We start from the raw sequence: 17,705 nt of genomic DNA, 5'->3' as shown, positions 1-17,705 counted from the left end.
GAGATGTTAGCCATAGGGTTAGCAGTAGCACTCCCATGCTTAAAATCAAGCATGATTTAAGAGGAGTAAACCAGCATCTAAATATACATGGTTGGCTGAAAGCTAGGGAGAACAGTCACTTACTTCTACCTTCATTAATATGGTGCAGGGCCAGGAAGAACCTATTCATTAAAGGTTGTCAGCAGCAACAGGAGTGGCATCAGTTCAGCAGCCAAACACGGCAAAATGTTCCCTTTTTCATTCTGTTCAGTGTCTAGATAGCATCTGAAATCAGATGGTAAAATCTAGTATACAGCTATAGACAAGCAATGTAGCCAAAAAGATAATGACAGATGCTTCAGGAGCAGGAACAACTGACTTTCAGAGCTGGAAGTTGAACACATGAGAGATACTCCTAGCATTTTAGATTTTCATCTGTCTTTATCTCCAGCCTCAGAAGCAACCACAGCAGCACCCAAGATCTAGAGAAAAGATTCTATTAAAAAATACACGATGGTGGCTTGAGGCTAGACACACCTGTTTGCTTCTCTGGATCTCTGGCGTTTAGTAGGTTCAGCGTGTTTCTCAGCCTATGTTGAAATGGGCAAGAGAAGAGGGAAAGTGTGGGAGTTTCCCTTGACACCAGTGGTTGTACCCCATTGAAGCAGACAATGGTGGAGAGGTTTGGCACTCATGCGGGACCCATGATGACATCCTCCCCTTCTGTCAGAGCTAGCGCGATGGTGTCAGTCAGCAGTGTTAATGGGACTTCCCTGAACCTTCTCGAGAGGGTGCTACTCTCTGGAACCAGGAAGTAGAGGAGCTTCAGGTAGTCCTGCACTCAGGTAGTCCTGCCCAAGATGTAGAAGAACCAGGAAAACAGGAATGCAGGGAGGGAACTCGCCTTTAGCAACTAGGGACTTGGAACTTGATCGAGAGGTTTTAATTCAATCAGCTAGTCAAATATTGACTTCAGCAACCTTGAGTAAACTCTCTCAGGCCCATAACCTATCTACTTCTATACCAGCACCTTGGGTTTTTCTCAGGCTGGCCCTTGAGACTTTAGAGTCACTTTGGGACATTGCATTTGACATGCACTCATATTTGTAGCCATTTATTTGGGTTCAGTTAAGGATAAGAATTTTCTAAACCATCACGTGGAATACTTGGAAAATCAAATTCAGAGACATAACTTGAGACTGCTTAATTTTTCTAGATCTCCTTTGATTGCACTAGTTGATATGGGCAAGAAATATTTAACTGAATTTCTAGGAATGGCTAGTGATTCGTTGCCCCCTATTTTGTGTGCTCAGTATATTCCGTGCATGAGAAGATCTGTTGGAGAGACTCCACAGGGTCCTGAAAGGGATATTATGAATCATACATCATTCCTGAAGTCCTCTTTGGAAGTAATTTCTCAGAGAACTACTTTGATCAAAATGCAGTTTTGAAATTTTCCTTCAGACATTTGGACACACAGTTTTTGGGTTATAAAGTTTGTGTCTTTCCAGATCTTTCAAGAGAGACACAGATGAAGCACAAAGCTTTCCTGGCCTTAAGGCAGGGAGTTCAAGCTTTAGGCACCAATTTTTTTGCTTAAATTTCCATGTTTGTATGTTGTAATTTTCCAGGGTAAATAATTTTAATTTTTTTGAGTCAAAGCAGCTGGAGGAATTTATTTTAGCTATGGAAGAGTTAAATGCTATTATTGTATAGTCCCTTATGCACGCTGTAGTGATGTGCTGGTGTGGGCATCATATGTGAGAGAGAGCCTATTAAAATACCTTTTTCTTCTCTTTTAATATTTTAGTTCTTATATCTTGGGTCTTTTTTCTCTTTATATGATAGACGATTGGATTTATAATTATTTCCTTCTATTGAGAAGTATGATTTCTATATTTCTGATTTCCCTCAGTATGTTCTTTGTTGGGATATATTGTTTTAAAATTCAATAAAGAAAAGTAAAAAAAAAACCTAAACAAAAGAAAAACTGGGGTGTGGAGATGTTCTAGTGCTATGAAGGATCAGCATTTTGTAGAACGTATTTACTTTCAGAAGGCTTCTAGTAGAGGTCTTTTTATAGTGCACTGCAATATCATATACAAAAACAACTTACACCAGTGTTTGGTTTGGGGATGCTGATTCTAATCTTGGGACGCCATTCATTTCTTTAAACAGCAGCAGCAGCAGTTAAGCTATAAGTAATAGGAATTCCATTACCTTCTCAGACCCTTCTTCCAGTGATGTGGCAAGCAAGCAGCCTCCAACTTCATACCATAATCAGCAAAGCACCATTGAACAGATGGGGTTGTGTTCTACATCACAGTTCAGGGAAAAAAAGCAGCGTCAGAGGAATGATCACCCTGGAAGACTAACTTCTGCTGGTAGTAGAAATTATGAAATTTAGAGGAGCATTTTTGATAAAATGTCTTAACTTGAGTGGTGAACATAGCTATTTTGGAAACATGAAAAATGTCTTTTTGGTTCAAAAATTGCCTTTTTCCTAGATGTTTTCCATGGGATTCTATATATCGTGCCAAGATTTCTGCACGAAAATCATCGCATAACAATTCGCACAACTTAATTAGTTAACAAGCTAATCAGTGCTGATAATTGGATTTTAACATGCAATTATCAGCACTAATAGGCATTAATTAGAATTTACATGCACTACTCTCTAAGCGTATTTTGTAACGTGGTGCATGTAAATTCTAAGTCACATATTTGAAAAGCAGGCATGGTTGTGGCAGTAGAATTGGTGGGTCATGGGCATTTCTAAAATATATGTGCATTATTATAGAATACACCCATTCTGCGTCTAATTTAAGCATTGGAATTTACACCAGGTTTTAGCTGATATAATTGACTGTGACTAAATTTAGTCGCATGGATCGGTGCTTGGTATATTCTATATACCGCATGGAGATTTAAGCCTATTTTATAAAATGTAGGCGTACTTTAGAGAATACAGCTATGTGTATTTTTTTTTCTGCGTGGAATTTTCAGGCACCACATATAGAATTTAGCTCTTTGTGCTCAGTGTTTTTTTTATTTTGGGTCCATTTTGGAAAATAAAATACCCCAGAGAAAATACCCCCAAACCAGCCATTGGGATGTCTAGGGGCTATCATTTTTAGTAGACTGGCCAAACAGAGATCCCAACAGAGTAGTGGGGCAGCCTAAAGGGCATTGTAGTGGACTTCAAATAACGGTTCCAGGTACACATCCCACCCTAACTCCCTTATATTGTATTGTAAGCACTACAGGAGCAGAAAATTACCTACTGTACCTCACTGTGCACCACTATAATAGGTCTCATACTTAAAGGTGTCACTTATGTGTAGGTTCAGTAGGCATTTACTCCAGATTCTATAAATGGTAATTAAAGTTGCATGTACAAATCAGCGTGCATAGTCAATTTGTACATGCCTATCAGCGCTGATAATTGGCAACTAACAAGCAATTATTGACACTAATTTGCACTAATTAGAATTTATGTACACAACTTTCTAAGTGTACTCTTTAAAGTGGTTTGTGTAAGTTCTAATGTATGGATCATAAAAGGGGGTGTAGCCATGGGAGGGGCATAAAAATAGTGTGTGGTGTTATAGAGCACGCCCAATCCACGCCTAAATTAAGCACTGGCATTAACATCAGGTTTTAGTTGGCATAAATGGTCACACCTACATTTTAGTCACGGGGAGAGGTGTTATGCATATTCTGTAAACCACACCTATCTTTTTCAGCATTGATTTTGTAGGCTTCATTTATAGAATTTGGTCCTTAGTGTATTTTGGAGGGCTCACATCTTTCACCACAAGTGTACCAGTTAGAGTGGGATATAGGCCAGGGCCCCCATCTCTACAGTCCACAGCATTGACCACTAGGCTAATCCTGGTAATCCAGGGACCTGCTTACTGATTTAAAAAGAATGGCTATCATATCTAAAGCTGTCATAGAGCCTGGTATGTACTGTCACTGCCACATCTTAGGACTGGGAGGGGGGTCAGTAACCATGGAGGAATTAGGGGGGTTATGCCTTAATCCCTCCATTTGGTCATTTAGGGCACCTTTTGGTTACTTAGTCATGATTGAAACAGGTCTTGACAAAAACATCTTAATTTTGGTTCTAGACATTTTCATTTTGTTCCATTATTGCAGAAAAACATCTATCTTTTGGGGCCACCCATGTCCCACCCAAAACACGCTCCGTCGTGTCTCCTTGAAATTTGCAGCTTGGACATTTTTTGGATGTTTTTAGTTTTGAAAATGAGCCTCTTAATATCCTTCAAACAACTTTTAGCAGGTGTAGCCTGCCAAAGCAGAGGAAAGGAGAACCCATTTCTAGTGACATATGGACCAGGCAGAATACCATGTACACATATCTTCCCCTCATTGCACAATGTTGCCAGCTAGATGAGATGAGGGCAGGTAGCAACTCAAAAAGATGCACTAGCAAGTTGGCTTCTCCTATTTCTTTCAGATCAATCAGAACCTGGCTGACATCAAGCACTATGAGCCTTCATCTCCACTCCTAAGGGTATTTCCTGTAATGTATATACCCCCACCCCCACCCCATCACTATTTTAGCTAGGCATTTGTGAATGGATCCTGTTGGGACCTAGACAGATAATGGGAAGAAGTCCCATTGAAGGTAAGCAATAATGAGTTCAGTCTCATAGTGCAGTTAAAAAGTAAATTTAATCACACTTGTCTTACTAAGACAGGGAGGCTCAATGCAAGACTGATCTTTGGTGCAATGATAGTACTATAGCTCTACTCCCAGACAGTAGAGACCAAAATGGTGTTATGATTGGGGTCTGAACCCCTCTCAAACTTACCTCTTTCCTGGGGGTCAGCTTTTTAGCTGGCTTCTGTTTCTTTTCTCTGTCCTTTCTGAGCTGGCTCTGTCTCTGTGCTGGCAGCTTCCAGCAGCATGGGGTTAATTGTCTCACTTCACTACAGCTGTGTGTGTGTTGCCTGAGTTGCTCTAACTCTCTTTGGGTGTACTGGCTTCAAGTGTTTCACGGTTTTGCATTGGTGTGGGTTGGGCCTCTCTGGGTCAGTGTGCTTTTGCCTAGGTCTAGGGAGTGTGACATCATCAGGGAGGGCCTTGATAAGGAAGTGGTGTTGTTTCCTTCAGGGCCTTTGCAACGGTGCTGTTTGCTTTAGGTAGGGTGGTGCAGTGTGCACTTCTGACGTGTCTAGTTTCCCTGCTTGCTTTTGCTAAGGTCCAGGTTAGTGTTAGTGCAGTGTGCACTGGTGACTGTGTGTTTAGCTTTCCTGTTTTTCCCTTATGGTTCCCCTGCTTTTGGTTTTGGAAGCATTGCTGTGTGTGTGTAGGGCTTTGGAAGCTCTGTTGCTGATAGAAGTACTTCAGGGTTTGGTGTTAGGAACACTGCAGAGTTTGCTGTTAGAAGTACTTCTGGTGTTTGTGCTATTGGGAGCATTGCAGTCTTTGCTGTTGGTGTTTGGTGCTTTAGAAGCACTTTTGGCTTATGTGTTAGCTTCCCTCCTTGTGGCTCCCCTGTCTTCCCTTTTAGTGCTAGGAGCTCTTCTGGTTGCTTGCCAGAGTAGTGCTTAGGAAGCACCTTGTTAGTTGTATCTAGCTGGCTAGAGCAGTGCTTAGGTAGCTGGTTAGTTCTGTGTTTAGCTTATTAGTGTAAAGCTCTGCTTGTAGCTTGGTGCTTAGTAGCACCTGTGTTAGCTTTGTGTTTAGTTCCCTGCTCTGTTAGTTTAGGGCTTAGGAAGTCCCTTTCTTGAGCAGGGATTAGGAGCTCCTGTTTAGTATAGGGCTTAGGAAGTCCTTTTGTCAGTTTACTGTTAGGAACACTCCTGCTGGTTTAGGGCTTGGGAGCACGTAGATCAGTTTAGGGTTAGGAGCACTTCTGTTTCCAGTCCTGGTCCCTATGTCATCCGGTATCCAGTAAGTCCTGTCGGCTACTCGAACCCAGGAGCTCAACTCTTGGGGGGCTTAGTAGCTAAGTGCAGGTGAAGCTGTTGGACCAGTCCAGTGTGCTCCAGTCCCGTGTTCCAGTCCTGTGTCCTCCAGTCCGGGGGACCAGTCCAGGGTGCTCCAGTCCAGTGTGTTCCAGTCTGGTGTGTTCCGGTCCGGTGTGTGTTCCAGTCCTGTGTCCTCCAGTCCGGGGGACCAGTCCAGTGTGCTCCAGTCCGGTGTGTGTTCCAGTCTGGTGTGCTCCAGTCCAGTGTGTTCCGGTCCAGTGTGTGTTCCAGTCCGGGGGATTGCAGTCCAGTGTTCCAGTCCTGTGTCCTCCAGTCCGGGGGATTCCAGTCCAGGTGTTCCGGTTCGCTGGGCAGTGCCTGCAGTCCCTGCCGGTGTGCTTACCCAGTGTTGGTTGGTGGGTTTTGCCTGCTGCTGTCGCTCCTCGTCAGCAGCCCAAGGGCTCATGTTTGCTCCAGAGCCCGGCCCCGCGGGCTCTGAACCTGAGAACCTGACAAATGGCAAGATTCAGCTGGCTAAATTCAAATGTAGCTGCCCATCCAGGTATACACCAGCTTCCTGCTGAATGTTCCTGATAGCACTATAGTTCCATGAGACATGTACCTGGCCCCCCCTGGGGTTTTATAATAATGCTTGTTTTTAATTGTGCTACTGGACATATAATACACTGTACTGATAAGTAGGTGTGGTATGTGTGTACCCAAAGGAGCTTACAATCTAAACAGGAACATGAGGCAATGGGAGACTTCAAGTTTCCCAAGGTCACAAGGAAGGGCATAATCGAACGAGGCGCCCAAGTTTTCATGAGGACGTCCTTGCAGGACGGCCCCACGAAGGGGCGGGGAAACTCGTATTATCGAAACAAGATGGGTGTCCATCTTTCGTTTTGATAATACGGTCGGGGATGGCCAAATCTCAACATTTAGGTCGACCTTAGAGATGGTCGACCTAAATGTTGAGATGGTCGACCTTAGAGATGGCCATCCCTGGTTTTCAGCCATAATGGAAACCGAGGATGCCCATCTAAAAAATGACCAAATCCAAGCCCTTTGGTCGTGGGAGGAACCAGAATTTGTAGTGCACTGGTCCCCTTAACATGCCAGAACACCAACCGGGCACCCTAGGGGGCACTGCAGTGGACTTCACAAATTGCTCCCAGGTGCATAGCTCCCTTACCTTGGACGCTGAGCCCCCCTACCCCTCCCCCCAAACCCACTCCCCACAATTGTACACCATTACCATAGTCCTTATGGGTGAAGGGGGCACCTATATGTGGGTACAATGGGTTTCGGGTAGGTTTTGGAGGGCTCACATTTACCACCACAAGTGTAACAGGTAGGGGGGATGGGCCTGGGTCCGCCTGCCTGAAGTGCACTGCACCCACTAAAACTGCTCCAGGGACCTGCATACTGCTGTCATGTAGCTGGGTATGACATTTGAGGCTGGCATAGAGGCTGGCAAAAAAAATTTAAGTTTTTTTTGAGGGTGAGAGGGGGTTGGTGACCACTGGAGGAGTAAAGGGAGGTCATCCCTGATACCCTCTGGTGGTCATCTGGTCAGTTTGGGCACCTTTTCACGGCTTGGTTGCAAGAAAAAATGGACCAAGTAAAGTCAGCCAAGACCTTGTCATGGACGCCTTTCTTTTTTCCATTATCGGCTGAGAATGCCCATCTCTTAATCACACCCCAGTCCCGCCTTCGCTACGGTGCCGACACACCCCCATGAACTTTGGTCGTCCCCGCGATGGGAAGCAGTTGAGACGCCCAAAATCGGCTTTCGATTATGCCAATTTGAACGACCCTGAGAGAAGGACGCCCATCTCCTGATTTGTGTCAGATGATGGACGCCCTTCTCTTTCGAAAAAAAAAAATCCTGAAGGTATGTCAGGAGCAGAAGCAAAATTCAAACCCAGATTCCATGGTTGGATCATTGCCATAACCACTAGACCACCATCCATACACATTATCCTTGTTGCTGTTCCATGGGTGCTCACCATCATTGGGATACTTTGCTGCTCTCATTTTGCCATAGGGTATTTATGCCACTATTTGTGTCACTGTACACCAGTCTTGATTCTATGGATTGCTGTTGCCAGCCATAAAACTTAGATGGAAAAGCCAGTGTTGTAGTCAAAAAAAAATAGAAAACATTGCTTCTCCCGTTGTCTTTAGTGAAAACTAAACAAACAAATTACTTGATAAACAAAATGGAGGATATGATAGAAAAATGTAAACAAAATGAAATAATGAAACTTTTTTTCTTTGCATGCCCATCCCTACTAGCTTGCTTACTGAAAAGAGGAAGAGGTTTTGTTGATGGAATGTTATAGATCCCAGTAGTCATAGATGAAGTAAGCAGGACTGCTATAGTTATATCAACCCTGCCAGCCCAATATGAAAGCAAACTGAGACAAATGGGGTTTCACAGGCCCCACTAGCCAAAGCAAAAAAGGTGGTATCAATTAGAAAAGAGACTGGACAGAAAGTTGAGTATAGGGAAGAGAAAATATGGATAGAGGAGTAAAGGTAAGCCCACAGGTGTAGTATGGGTAAGGAGCAGCGAGAAGTAAAGGAGGGTAAGGGAGGATGACTAAGAAGAAGAAAGAACTAGGTCAGAATGGAGATAGAGCTAGACAGAAAAACATGGAGGAGACTTTGAAGTAAGGGAAAAGAAAGAGAGAAAGGTATGTGGAGGAAGAAAGACGGTTAAGTGCATGCCAGTCACTGTTATCTTTCACTGCAGCACTTTCCCTCTGTCCTTTTCCCACCATCATACCATGGACTGTCCAGTTAGTAGCTCTTCTAGTCATCGCAACTTAATATCCATCTTTTCTTCCTTTTCTGGAGCACTGTAGAAAGTGTGGTGCTTACATTTACTATAAATATTGCACTGCTACATCTGCATTACAAGTATAATCTGTAATATTTTATCTTTTATTTCAATGGGCTATTTTACTAGTCAGATTAAGGCTGAACTACAATTTGTGTTGCATTAGTCAATAAATATAAACCTGTTTCATATGACATGTTTGTTTCTTTGTACAGTATCACTGGAATACTACTGATATACCTTTGTCCTAATATATAGACTAGAGTTTTTGGATGATGGGTAGGAACATGTGAAATCTAATCTACAGTACTTGCTACACAATGAAAAATTATGCAGTTGGTATTTTGTGCTTGCATTTGCTCTTTCTTCCTGAGCTTTGCCTGCTTTGTAAAGATTCCTTGTAATTTTTTAATACATTTTTCTGCATGGATTTTTTTGTTTTCTTGTTTTAGCACCGCAACAAATTGTAACAGATTTTTACATTTAGTTGTCAGAAAAGCTGATTAAGCCTGCTTCTAGTATGGGGAGTTAAATTAATGTTTATGAGCATGTATTGCTTTCATTTAAAAAATCGACAAGAGCGGTTTCCATTTTTAACAGTTCATGTACTGATCTGAATGAAACATCTTTATTTGATCTTTTCAAGAATTTACATTATTGCAAAGAATTAGATTAGGAAAAAAGTCTCTTAAACATCTTTTTGAATCAGATTCTTAATAAATACTTAAGTTGAATAGTAAAAGAGAAATTTAGATGAATAAAGTTAAAATGCAAGTTTAATATACATGTTATTTAAGAGGCAGAAATTATGCACAACACAGGTTTGCAGTAATTGGTGGCATATTCCACTAAGTACCATGTCTGTGATTTTTCATGGTATCAATCATTTTAAGCAATTTAGGTAATAACATTCTGGCATGCATTTCTTACTGTTTTATTTATGCCATTTGCCGAGCTCATTGGAATGCAGTGCCTTTCCCATTTGGTAATGCACTCTGTAATATCTATTATGGCATGGTCAAAGAATAATTTATTGTCAAATAGAAAAATAGGTCAACACTAATGTCACTTGATGATCAACCCCCCCAAGTTTAATAAAACATCTTACCAGTATGCATTCCTGCTCAGTGGTTGATATTTTATTAGGAATACCTGGGATAGTGGTAGTGTAATTACTGAGCTGTCAGAGTGATAAGTGGGATTAATGGCAGCCTGATGCACTTTAGTCTGCAGTGCGCGTAGAGAATTGCAAGATGGTATTATTATAAGAACCTGTCTGTAGTGGCATATTCATGGCAGGAAAAAAATAAAATAAGGAAAAGGTACGATTTTGGTGTGCCATGCCCTGGCTTATTAACATTTGACATTTCTAGCAGCTGTTTATTTGCGAACTGTTATTGCTCAGTAAGAAGGAGAAATTATTTCGTAAAGATGCTCATAGAAATAACTAGTAATCTTTACAGTTTCTCTTCTGCCAAGAGTATATTTCCACTCTGTTTTACTTTGTCACCAGATAAAGCACAGGAAAAAAAAGATTACATTAATTATAGCTTATCCAAACCTGACTACAATAGTGTCCCACATTTTAAGCTCTCTTAGTTTCCAGCACATTTGTGAACAAAAGAAAAGCAATGCTGACAGGCAAAGTTATAATTGTTGCAAGGAAAAAAAAACCAGACCAAATAGCGATTGCATTTTTTTTCAAATGTGCCATTTTTCTGCATTCTAATTGTTGACTGAGCAATTTATATTCTAAAGTCTGTTTTAATGTAGGTTCCCAGTTCATACCCAGAAGTGATTGAACATTTGAATGCCATTTGGTGTGTTTTGAAATTACTACATCTCTCTCTCTTTCTCTCTCGCTCTGTGTGTGTGTGTATATATACTAAGGGCCCTGTTTACTAAGCCGTGCTAGAGGTGCATTAGTGTTTTTAGTACGCGGTAAGCATTAACACACGCTAATCCTGTAGATTCCCATAATATTCCTATGGTCAGCTACACAGTTAGCAGGTGCTAATTTTTAGCATGCACTAAAAATGCTAGCGCACCTTAATAAACAAGGACCTTAGTGACCAAAAGGTGTCCTAAATGAACAGATGGAGGGATTAAGGCATAACCCCATAATTCCCCCAGTGGTCACTGACTGATTCCCAGTCCTCTGAGTTGTGACAGTGACAGTATATACCAGGCTCTATGACAGCTTCAGACATTCAAGGATCAGATGAAAGATGTTCTATGTTTAAAGGAGGCAGAATTCGCTTATGCACTTTTTCTGATCAGGTTCTGTTCTGCCTCTCTTCCAACCCAGAAATGTAAACTTGTTTTCAGGATGAGGTGAAAAAGTTCTGCCTTTACCCCAGTATCTGTAATAAACTTATAGTACTGCTTTTATTTTTTAAAAAATAGTACAGAGACCAGAACTAAAAGTCTGTGGTCATCATGATGATGCATTAAAATATCCTGCTCAGTTTGTGGTGGCGGCCAAAAGGGCAAACAAGAATTATTAAGAAAGGAATAGAGAATATATCAAAGAATATCATAATGTCTCTGTATCGCTCTATAGCGAGACTGCACCTTGAATATTGTGTGCAATTCTGGTCGCCGCATCTCAAAAAGCATATAATGGAACTGGAAAAGGCACTGAGAAAGGCTGAAAGGGGATGAAAGGACTCTCATATGTGGAAAAGCTAAAGAGCTTAGGGCTCTTGAACTTAAAGGAGAGAGGGCTGAGGGAAGATATGACTGAGGTCTATAAAATCTTGAATGGAGTTGGTGAATATGGATCAATTATTTACTCTATCAAAAATTGCAAACACTAGGGGACACTCCATGAGCTTACGTGAGTGGCACATTTAAAACAAAGAGAGAAAATATTTTTCACTCAGTGTATAGTCCAGGAACTCTTTTTCAGGAGCAAGTGATAAAAGCAGTTAATTTATCTGGGTTTTAAAAAAAGGTTTGGACAAATTCCTGGAGGAAAAGTGCATAAACTGCTGTTAAGTTAGACCTGGAGAAAGCTACTGCTTATCCCTGAGGTTAAGAAGAATGGAATCTTTGCCACTTTTTGGGACTCTGCTAGGTACTTGAATCCATGGGAGCCAACTATTCAAAATTATTGGGGGTGCTAAGCCCAGTGGAAATAACCCCTCCCTGGACATATATAATGAATTTTCTCAATACTGGGGGTGCTCAAGCACCCACAGCACCCACAGAGCTGGCTCCTATGCTTGAATCCTGGACTGGCCACTGTTGGAAACAGTAGAGCAACTCTTATGTCCTTACATCCATGCAAGCAGCTGAGTAAATCTGGGTCTGAAAAATTTCAACTCAGTTAGCTATATGAAACTGTCATTTACCACCAAAGACCTCCACCCCAACTATATATATTTTTTCAGGATAAGTCTGACTGACCTCCCATTTGTCTGCTTAGGTCCCATTATTTCCTCTCTGTGTGTGGAGGATGGGGTGAATATTACTACTACTTTACTTGTCATTTCATATTGCTACTAAATATATAGGACATGTATAGAGAAGTGATTTTTATTTAAAAAGGAGAGATTTTAGACTAGCCACCTGCTTCACAGGTTACAAACAACACTTCCAAAGCCTCTACTTTGTATGTGGTACCTGATTCAATGATAATTCACTAGTGTTCACCAAAATACCAGTGGTGCTACCAGCGGAGGGCAGTAACATCAACTTGCAGCAAAGATAAAAAAAAAAAAAACCACCTCAATAAAGTCTTTCATCCATTACTCCCATCTTGAGAGTCATATCTCATACCATCTCAGGAAGTCTATTGCAGGCAATTAAATGACTTTGTTGACAAAAAAACAATTAGGAGATCACCGCAGCACTGAACTGACACTCTTGGCCTTACTGGGTGAGATTCACAGCTAGCTGGATACAGGAAAATGTATCTTTCTTATATCCTTAGACTTGACAGCTGCTTTCAGTCTGGTTGATCACTCCACTTTACTTGCTTTTCTAGAGAATGGTATCAGGCATAACAGCGCTAAAATGGTTTAACTTATTTCTTTCTCAACATTCATATGTGCCTTTTCATTTGAATGATTCTCAACAATACCCTCTTTCTTGTGGGGTACCACATGAGTTCATTAGAATACTGACATTGTTGTTCCAGTCTCTGGGCATCAGCTGCCATTTTTTTTACAGATGATGTACAATGGATTGCATTCCTTCAAAAAGGTGGTAAATAAATCCTAATAAATACATAAAATATGTTAATCCCAACAAACCAGACTTATCAGATTTAATAACTGTCTGAATACAGTAGTTTCTTAGCGATGTGACTTGCAGATATCTCCCATTCTTGCAGGTCATACTCTTCCCTTAGCTTTAACTCAAGATCTTGGGTTGTTATTTTGATCTTATTTGAAACTCAGATTTTCTCATTAGTTAAATCATTTTTTATGGTACTGGGAAGCATTTGCGATATTTATTTATTTCTCAGTATCACAGCATTAAAGAAATTAGCATATACTCGGGTAGGTATATAATGAATTGCAGTAGTCTAGACAATTAATAGTTTTACCTATATCCTTTATTCATACGTTTCAACTAAGTAAAAAACAAAAACTGTCATTAAACTTATTACCAATTCTCATAAGTTCAATCTTGTCACCTCACTATTTCAGAAGAACCACTGGCTTCTACTTCCATATTTCAATAAGTTCAAGATTTTGCTATTGGCTCATAAGACTTTTTTTTCTAATCTCCCCAACTGTCTAACTTACAAATCTCATATGTACCTAGTAGGGTCTTTCATTCTCAAAGCCACAATCATCTTATTATCTAGCACCTGCTTAGTGGAATTTTCTCTCCTTCTATCTGAGAATTGAGAACAGTGTTAGAAATTTCAAGAAAGACAACAAATACAATTCATGACCTAAGGCTTTTGATGGTACTTAATGATAGTGTACAGTTGGTGGATGATGATGTGCATAGCTGAGACCATGGAAACAAGTTTTCTCTTCTATTTTTCTTTCTCTGTGAATACTGCTTTGCCTGTGTCTTTCTGTTTGTGATAAATCAGCCACCTCAAGGATCCCCCTACTCCGTCACATCCCAGAACATCACCAACCCCCACCTCCCACCCCCCAAAGTACCACAATGTTGCTCCTAAAAGTTGTGGCAGTCACTTTGAGGAGGTAATCACACTGGGCAGGGGTGAGTGGCCATCACTTCTGTCCAGTTCCCATTATGCCACAAGGGATAGGGCAGGTAGACTGTGATCTGGGGTGTGTCTTGATGGTTTGGATGGGTGGGAGAGAGGGAGGGGAATCCTTGGGAGGTGTCTTGATGTTCTAAGAGGATGGGAGGGCAGATTGGAGGGGGGTTGAGATGTTCTTGGGATGTGAGGGGGATCAGAATTGTGGGTAGAGATCAGAACCTGGCTAGAAATCTCTATGCAAGTCCTAGCTGAATATTGGCTGGGACCCACATAAGTTCTGGTGGCTAGCACATCATAAATTAGCCCTGGGTATTCAATGCCAGTGCCCAGACATGGCCTAGCATTCAATATCTGGGGCTAATTCTGCCCATGGCAGTCAGCATTTAAAAATCCCACAGATTTATAGAGTTCAAAAATCTGCTCTTGCGCCAGGCTTACTATGAAACTTGTCTCCCAAGTGAAAAAGTATTAAAATCACCCCATAAACAAACAGTCCCTTTAGCTACAGACCCCAGAAAGGGAAGGAAGGAGGAAAACAGCTATGAGACTCCAGCAATCGAGTCATACAAAAGTAATCTGAAGCCCCGGAAATTTCCTATCACATTTACATATTTGCTTTCCTTATCTACAGTTGTTTCTGTGACCATCAGTGGTAACTTTTTTGCAATAAGTATACCAGCTAACCTGTTACTGAATATAAAGGAGACATAAAATACTTGTTCTAGCCAACCTTGTAATAGATACAATGATACCTATTTTATTAATTCTATTTTGGTACATATGTTTTACAAAACATTGCATAGGAGAATGTGGTTGCTTTCTTTTTCATTCTTTTTCTGTATAAAAAATAAAAATGTGCTAAATAATAATAAATGATGCATTTAATCAGAGATTGATCACAAAATCTCAAGCAATGGCTGACCAGAAGTCAAGGCATTGTCACTTGCATTTTGCAGACCACAACCTTTGCACTGTATTATCATTACCAGCACCCTCAATAACTCCATTTTTATTCCTCACAGGTGCTTAAAATGTTCAGATGCCCCATGTCAGAAAAGCTGTCCAACTGATTTGGACATCAGGACTTTTATCACAAGTATTGCAAACAAGGTAAATGCTAATTTACAACTATGTATTTACAGTGAATGGTGTGAAATTCTGTTTTTAAGTACACTTCATAGCTTGCAATAAGCCTTTGAAATATTGTTTGTTAGTTTTGCTCTCCATTTTTTACACTGGAAATGTAAAACATACGCCTAGTAATCAATTCACTTCCAGGCTTATTTCTCTAACTGCTGTTCTCTTTGGATGTGTTCCAACAAAGTTTAACACCAACATCTTAATTCAGTGAGTACATTATGCAATGGCTAATGGCTTAGTTTATTTAAAGTTATAGTGGGAATGTATTATAAATTTGTCTATTCATGTAATTGAGGATATATGCATTTATGTACATATAGAACCTCAAATAATTACATGAAAACATTTACATGCAGTATATATAAAAAGAGGGGAGACCATGTGAATGAGTGCAAATGAGTTTAGTATGCTTTTTGGAAATCTTTTGTTCATGAGAGATCAGGTTTTCCTACTGTTTAAAACCTAACGCTTTTAAGATATTTGCAGGATGCGTACATTGTAGAGTGAACCACATCACTTTGTTAGAGGACTATATACTGAAGGAAGAAGAATAAGAAGACGCTGTCTAGGCTCAGAGGGTAATTGAGTTGCCAGTATCAATGAGCCACTGGGACTCTTTTGAGTAAAGAAAGCTATTTATGCTTTCTTTGTGTTTAGTTTTCTTGATTTATTTCTGTTGTTCAGTAAAGTTAAGGCCACTGAAATTTTAATTTCTTGTTTAGCCAAACATTCACTGATGAATTCTTATGTTTATTGTGAATCCAAATTGTTGATTAAAAACAATACAGAAAAAAAAGAATGCATTCTGAAATATTCCCAACATAGTTTGATACTGTAGAATTACTTAGAGTCATTTTCAAGAGCATTTCCATGAGTAAAATAATGCTTTACCTGCAGAAATTGGCTTTTATAAAGTTCTCAAGTAGCATTTCTGTAATTCATGTAATATGGTCTTAAGCCTCACAGTGACCTTCATTAGCAGTTTCCATAACCCTTAGATACTGATTTTGGAGGGATGGTCTGATCACAAAAGTGGCTTGGTAGTGTCAAACTGTTTTCATGCGGGAAGTGCTGGAGACAAAAATGGTATCAAAATTCAAGAATGCTTGAGATGGACACAAAGGATTCCTATATGGAAAGAAAATGGAATCAAAACAAAACTTAGCCTGCTTAGAGCCCTTTTTACTAAGCTGCTCTATAGGCATGCAAACTTTTTAGCGCACGCTAATGAAAGAGACACCCATTATATTCCTATGGGTGTCTTTAGCATTAGTGCATGCCTTCAGCATGGCTTAGTAAATGGGGCTCTTAGGCAGCAAATCTAGTAGTTGGGAAGTAAGACTAGTGTTAGGTAAGGGCTTTAACGTCAACTACAATAGTTGAAAATTAAGCCAGTGCCGGACTGACTTCTACAGTATGTGCTCTGAAAATGGCAAAATCAAATATGCATATGTAAACATATCATATGATATGGATGGACCTGCAAGTCTGTATCTACCAACTACTATGTTGCAATTCAATCATTTTAAGGATACTTAATTTTTAAAGTGAGCAAGTATTGTACTGATATCACTTTATTTACACATTTATACACTTCATAAATTAATTTTTTTGCAAGCAAAAACAGCAAAATCTAGTTTAGTTAAACTAGTACAAAAAGTAGCACCTTAGAGTGCTTATTTTAGATGGCCTATTCATGAATTAAATGTTTGAAATTGGGCACACAAACATCTAAAAAACTAATAGCCGTTTTTTGAAAGCCAGGATTCAAACATCTAAATTGGCAAGGGGTGTGTGGTTTTGGCAGGATTAGGGTGTGCCAGTATGGAGCTAGGTGAGGTGCACACAGAGATGTGGATTTCCCATTGCAGAAGGGGAGAACATACCCATGGCCTCCAAGACCAACATTGTTAGACTTCCTCCCAGGGTTGCCTACTGTGGCTTTAAAACCTAGAGCACAGGATTGGTACCCTGCACTAGCTATTGAAACTGCTGATGGCACAGCCACACTTACAAAGTGTCAGCACATGCAGCCATGCTACTGGCAGTCTGCCAGTGTGAGAACAGCCCAAAATACATCAACATCCCACTCCATAGTGGCAACTGTACCAACTCCCATTCCATTTTTGAAATCTGTAACAACTCCTGAAACCTCAACAGCAGACGTACCAACCCCAAACTCCTGATGGCACCACTACAAATCCCCTCCTCTTGGCAGAAACACAATCCCACAACCACCTGGTCCCTTCAGCCATCCTCAGGGCTCACCTGGGGTTGATCTATGGCATTGTAGTAGAATGAGGTGAGAGCAGTCCCTGCTACTCCTGTCCCATATGGCTCTAAATATGAAAATGATGGGACTGTCCCCTAGCAGTGCTCACACAGTGCTATCACTAGGGGGGTCATCCTTTTCCCTTTCCCCTTCACATAGCATTCCGTATTTGCCCTTATATGGAAGCTGACCCATTCTGATAGTACTGTGAGACTACCACTAGGCTTCATCACCACCATTTTGACACCTGGAGCCAGATACCAATAGCATATCTATACAAGGTACATCTGTTGCATACACACCCCTAGTCTCCTCAATGTGGACACCAG

General features: G+C 40.6%; 1 protein-coding gene across 3 annotated transcripts in view; it reads left to right on the top strand.

Moving 5' to 3' along the window:
- The window catches only part of DPYD (dihydropyrimidine dehydrogenase), a 1,476,885-nt gene that overhangs the window by 419,813 nt on the left and 1,039,367 nt on the right, over positions 1 to 17,705 (top strand). For all 3 annotated transcript variants that reach the window (XM_030205306.1, XM_030205305.1, XM_030205304.1), the window contains one exon: positions 14,987 to 15,074. In XM_030205306.1, coding sequence (XP_030061166.1) covers positions 14,987 to 15,074 — 88 coding nt within the window. The remainder of the gene's footprint in view (positions 1 to 14,986; positions 15,075 to 17,705) is intronic.

The sequence above is a fragment of the Microcaecilia unicolor genome, chromosome 6 (assembly GCF_901765095.1).
Source record: "Microcaecilia unicolor chromosome 6, aMicUni1.1, whole genome shotgun sequence".
Lineage (NCBI taxonomy): Eukaryota > Metazoa > Chordata > Amphibia > Gymnophiona > Siphonopidae > Microcaecilia > Microcaecilia unicolor.
The sequence above is the reverse complement of the archived record's forward strand: the minus strand, read 5'-3'. Positions and strand labels throughout refer to the sequence as shown.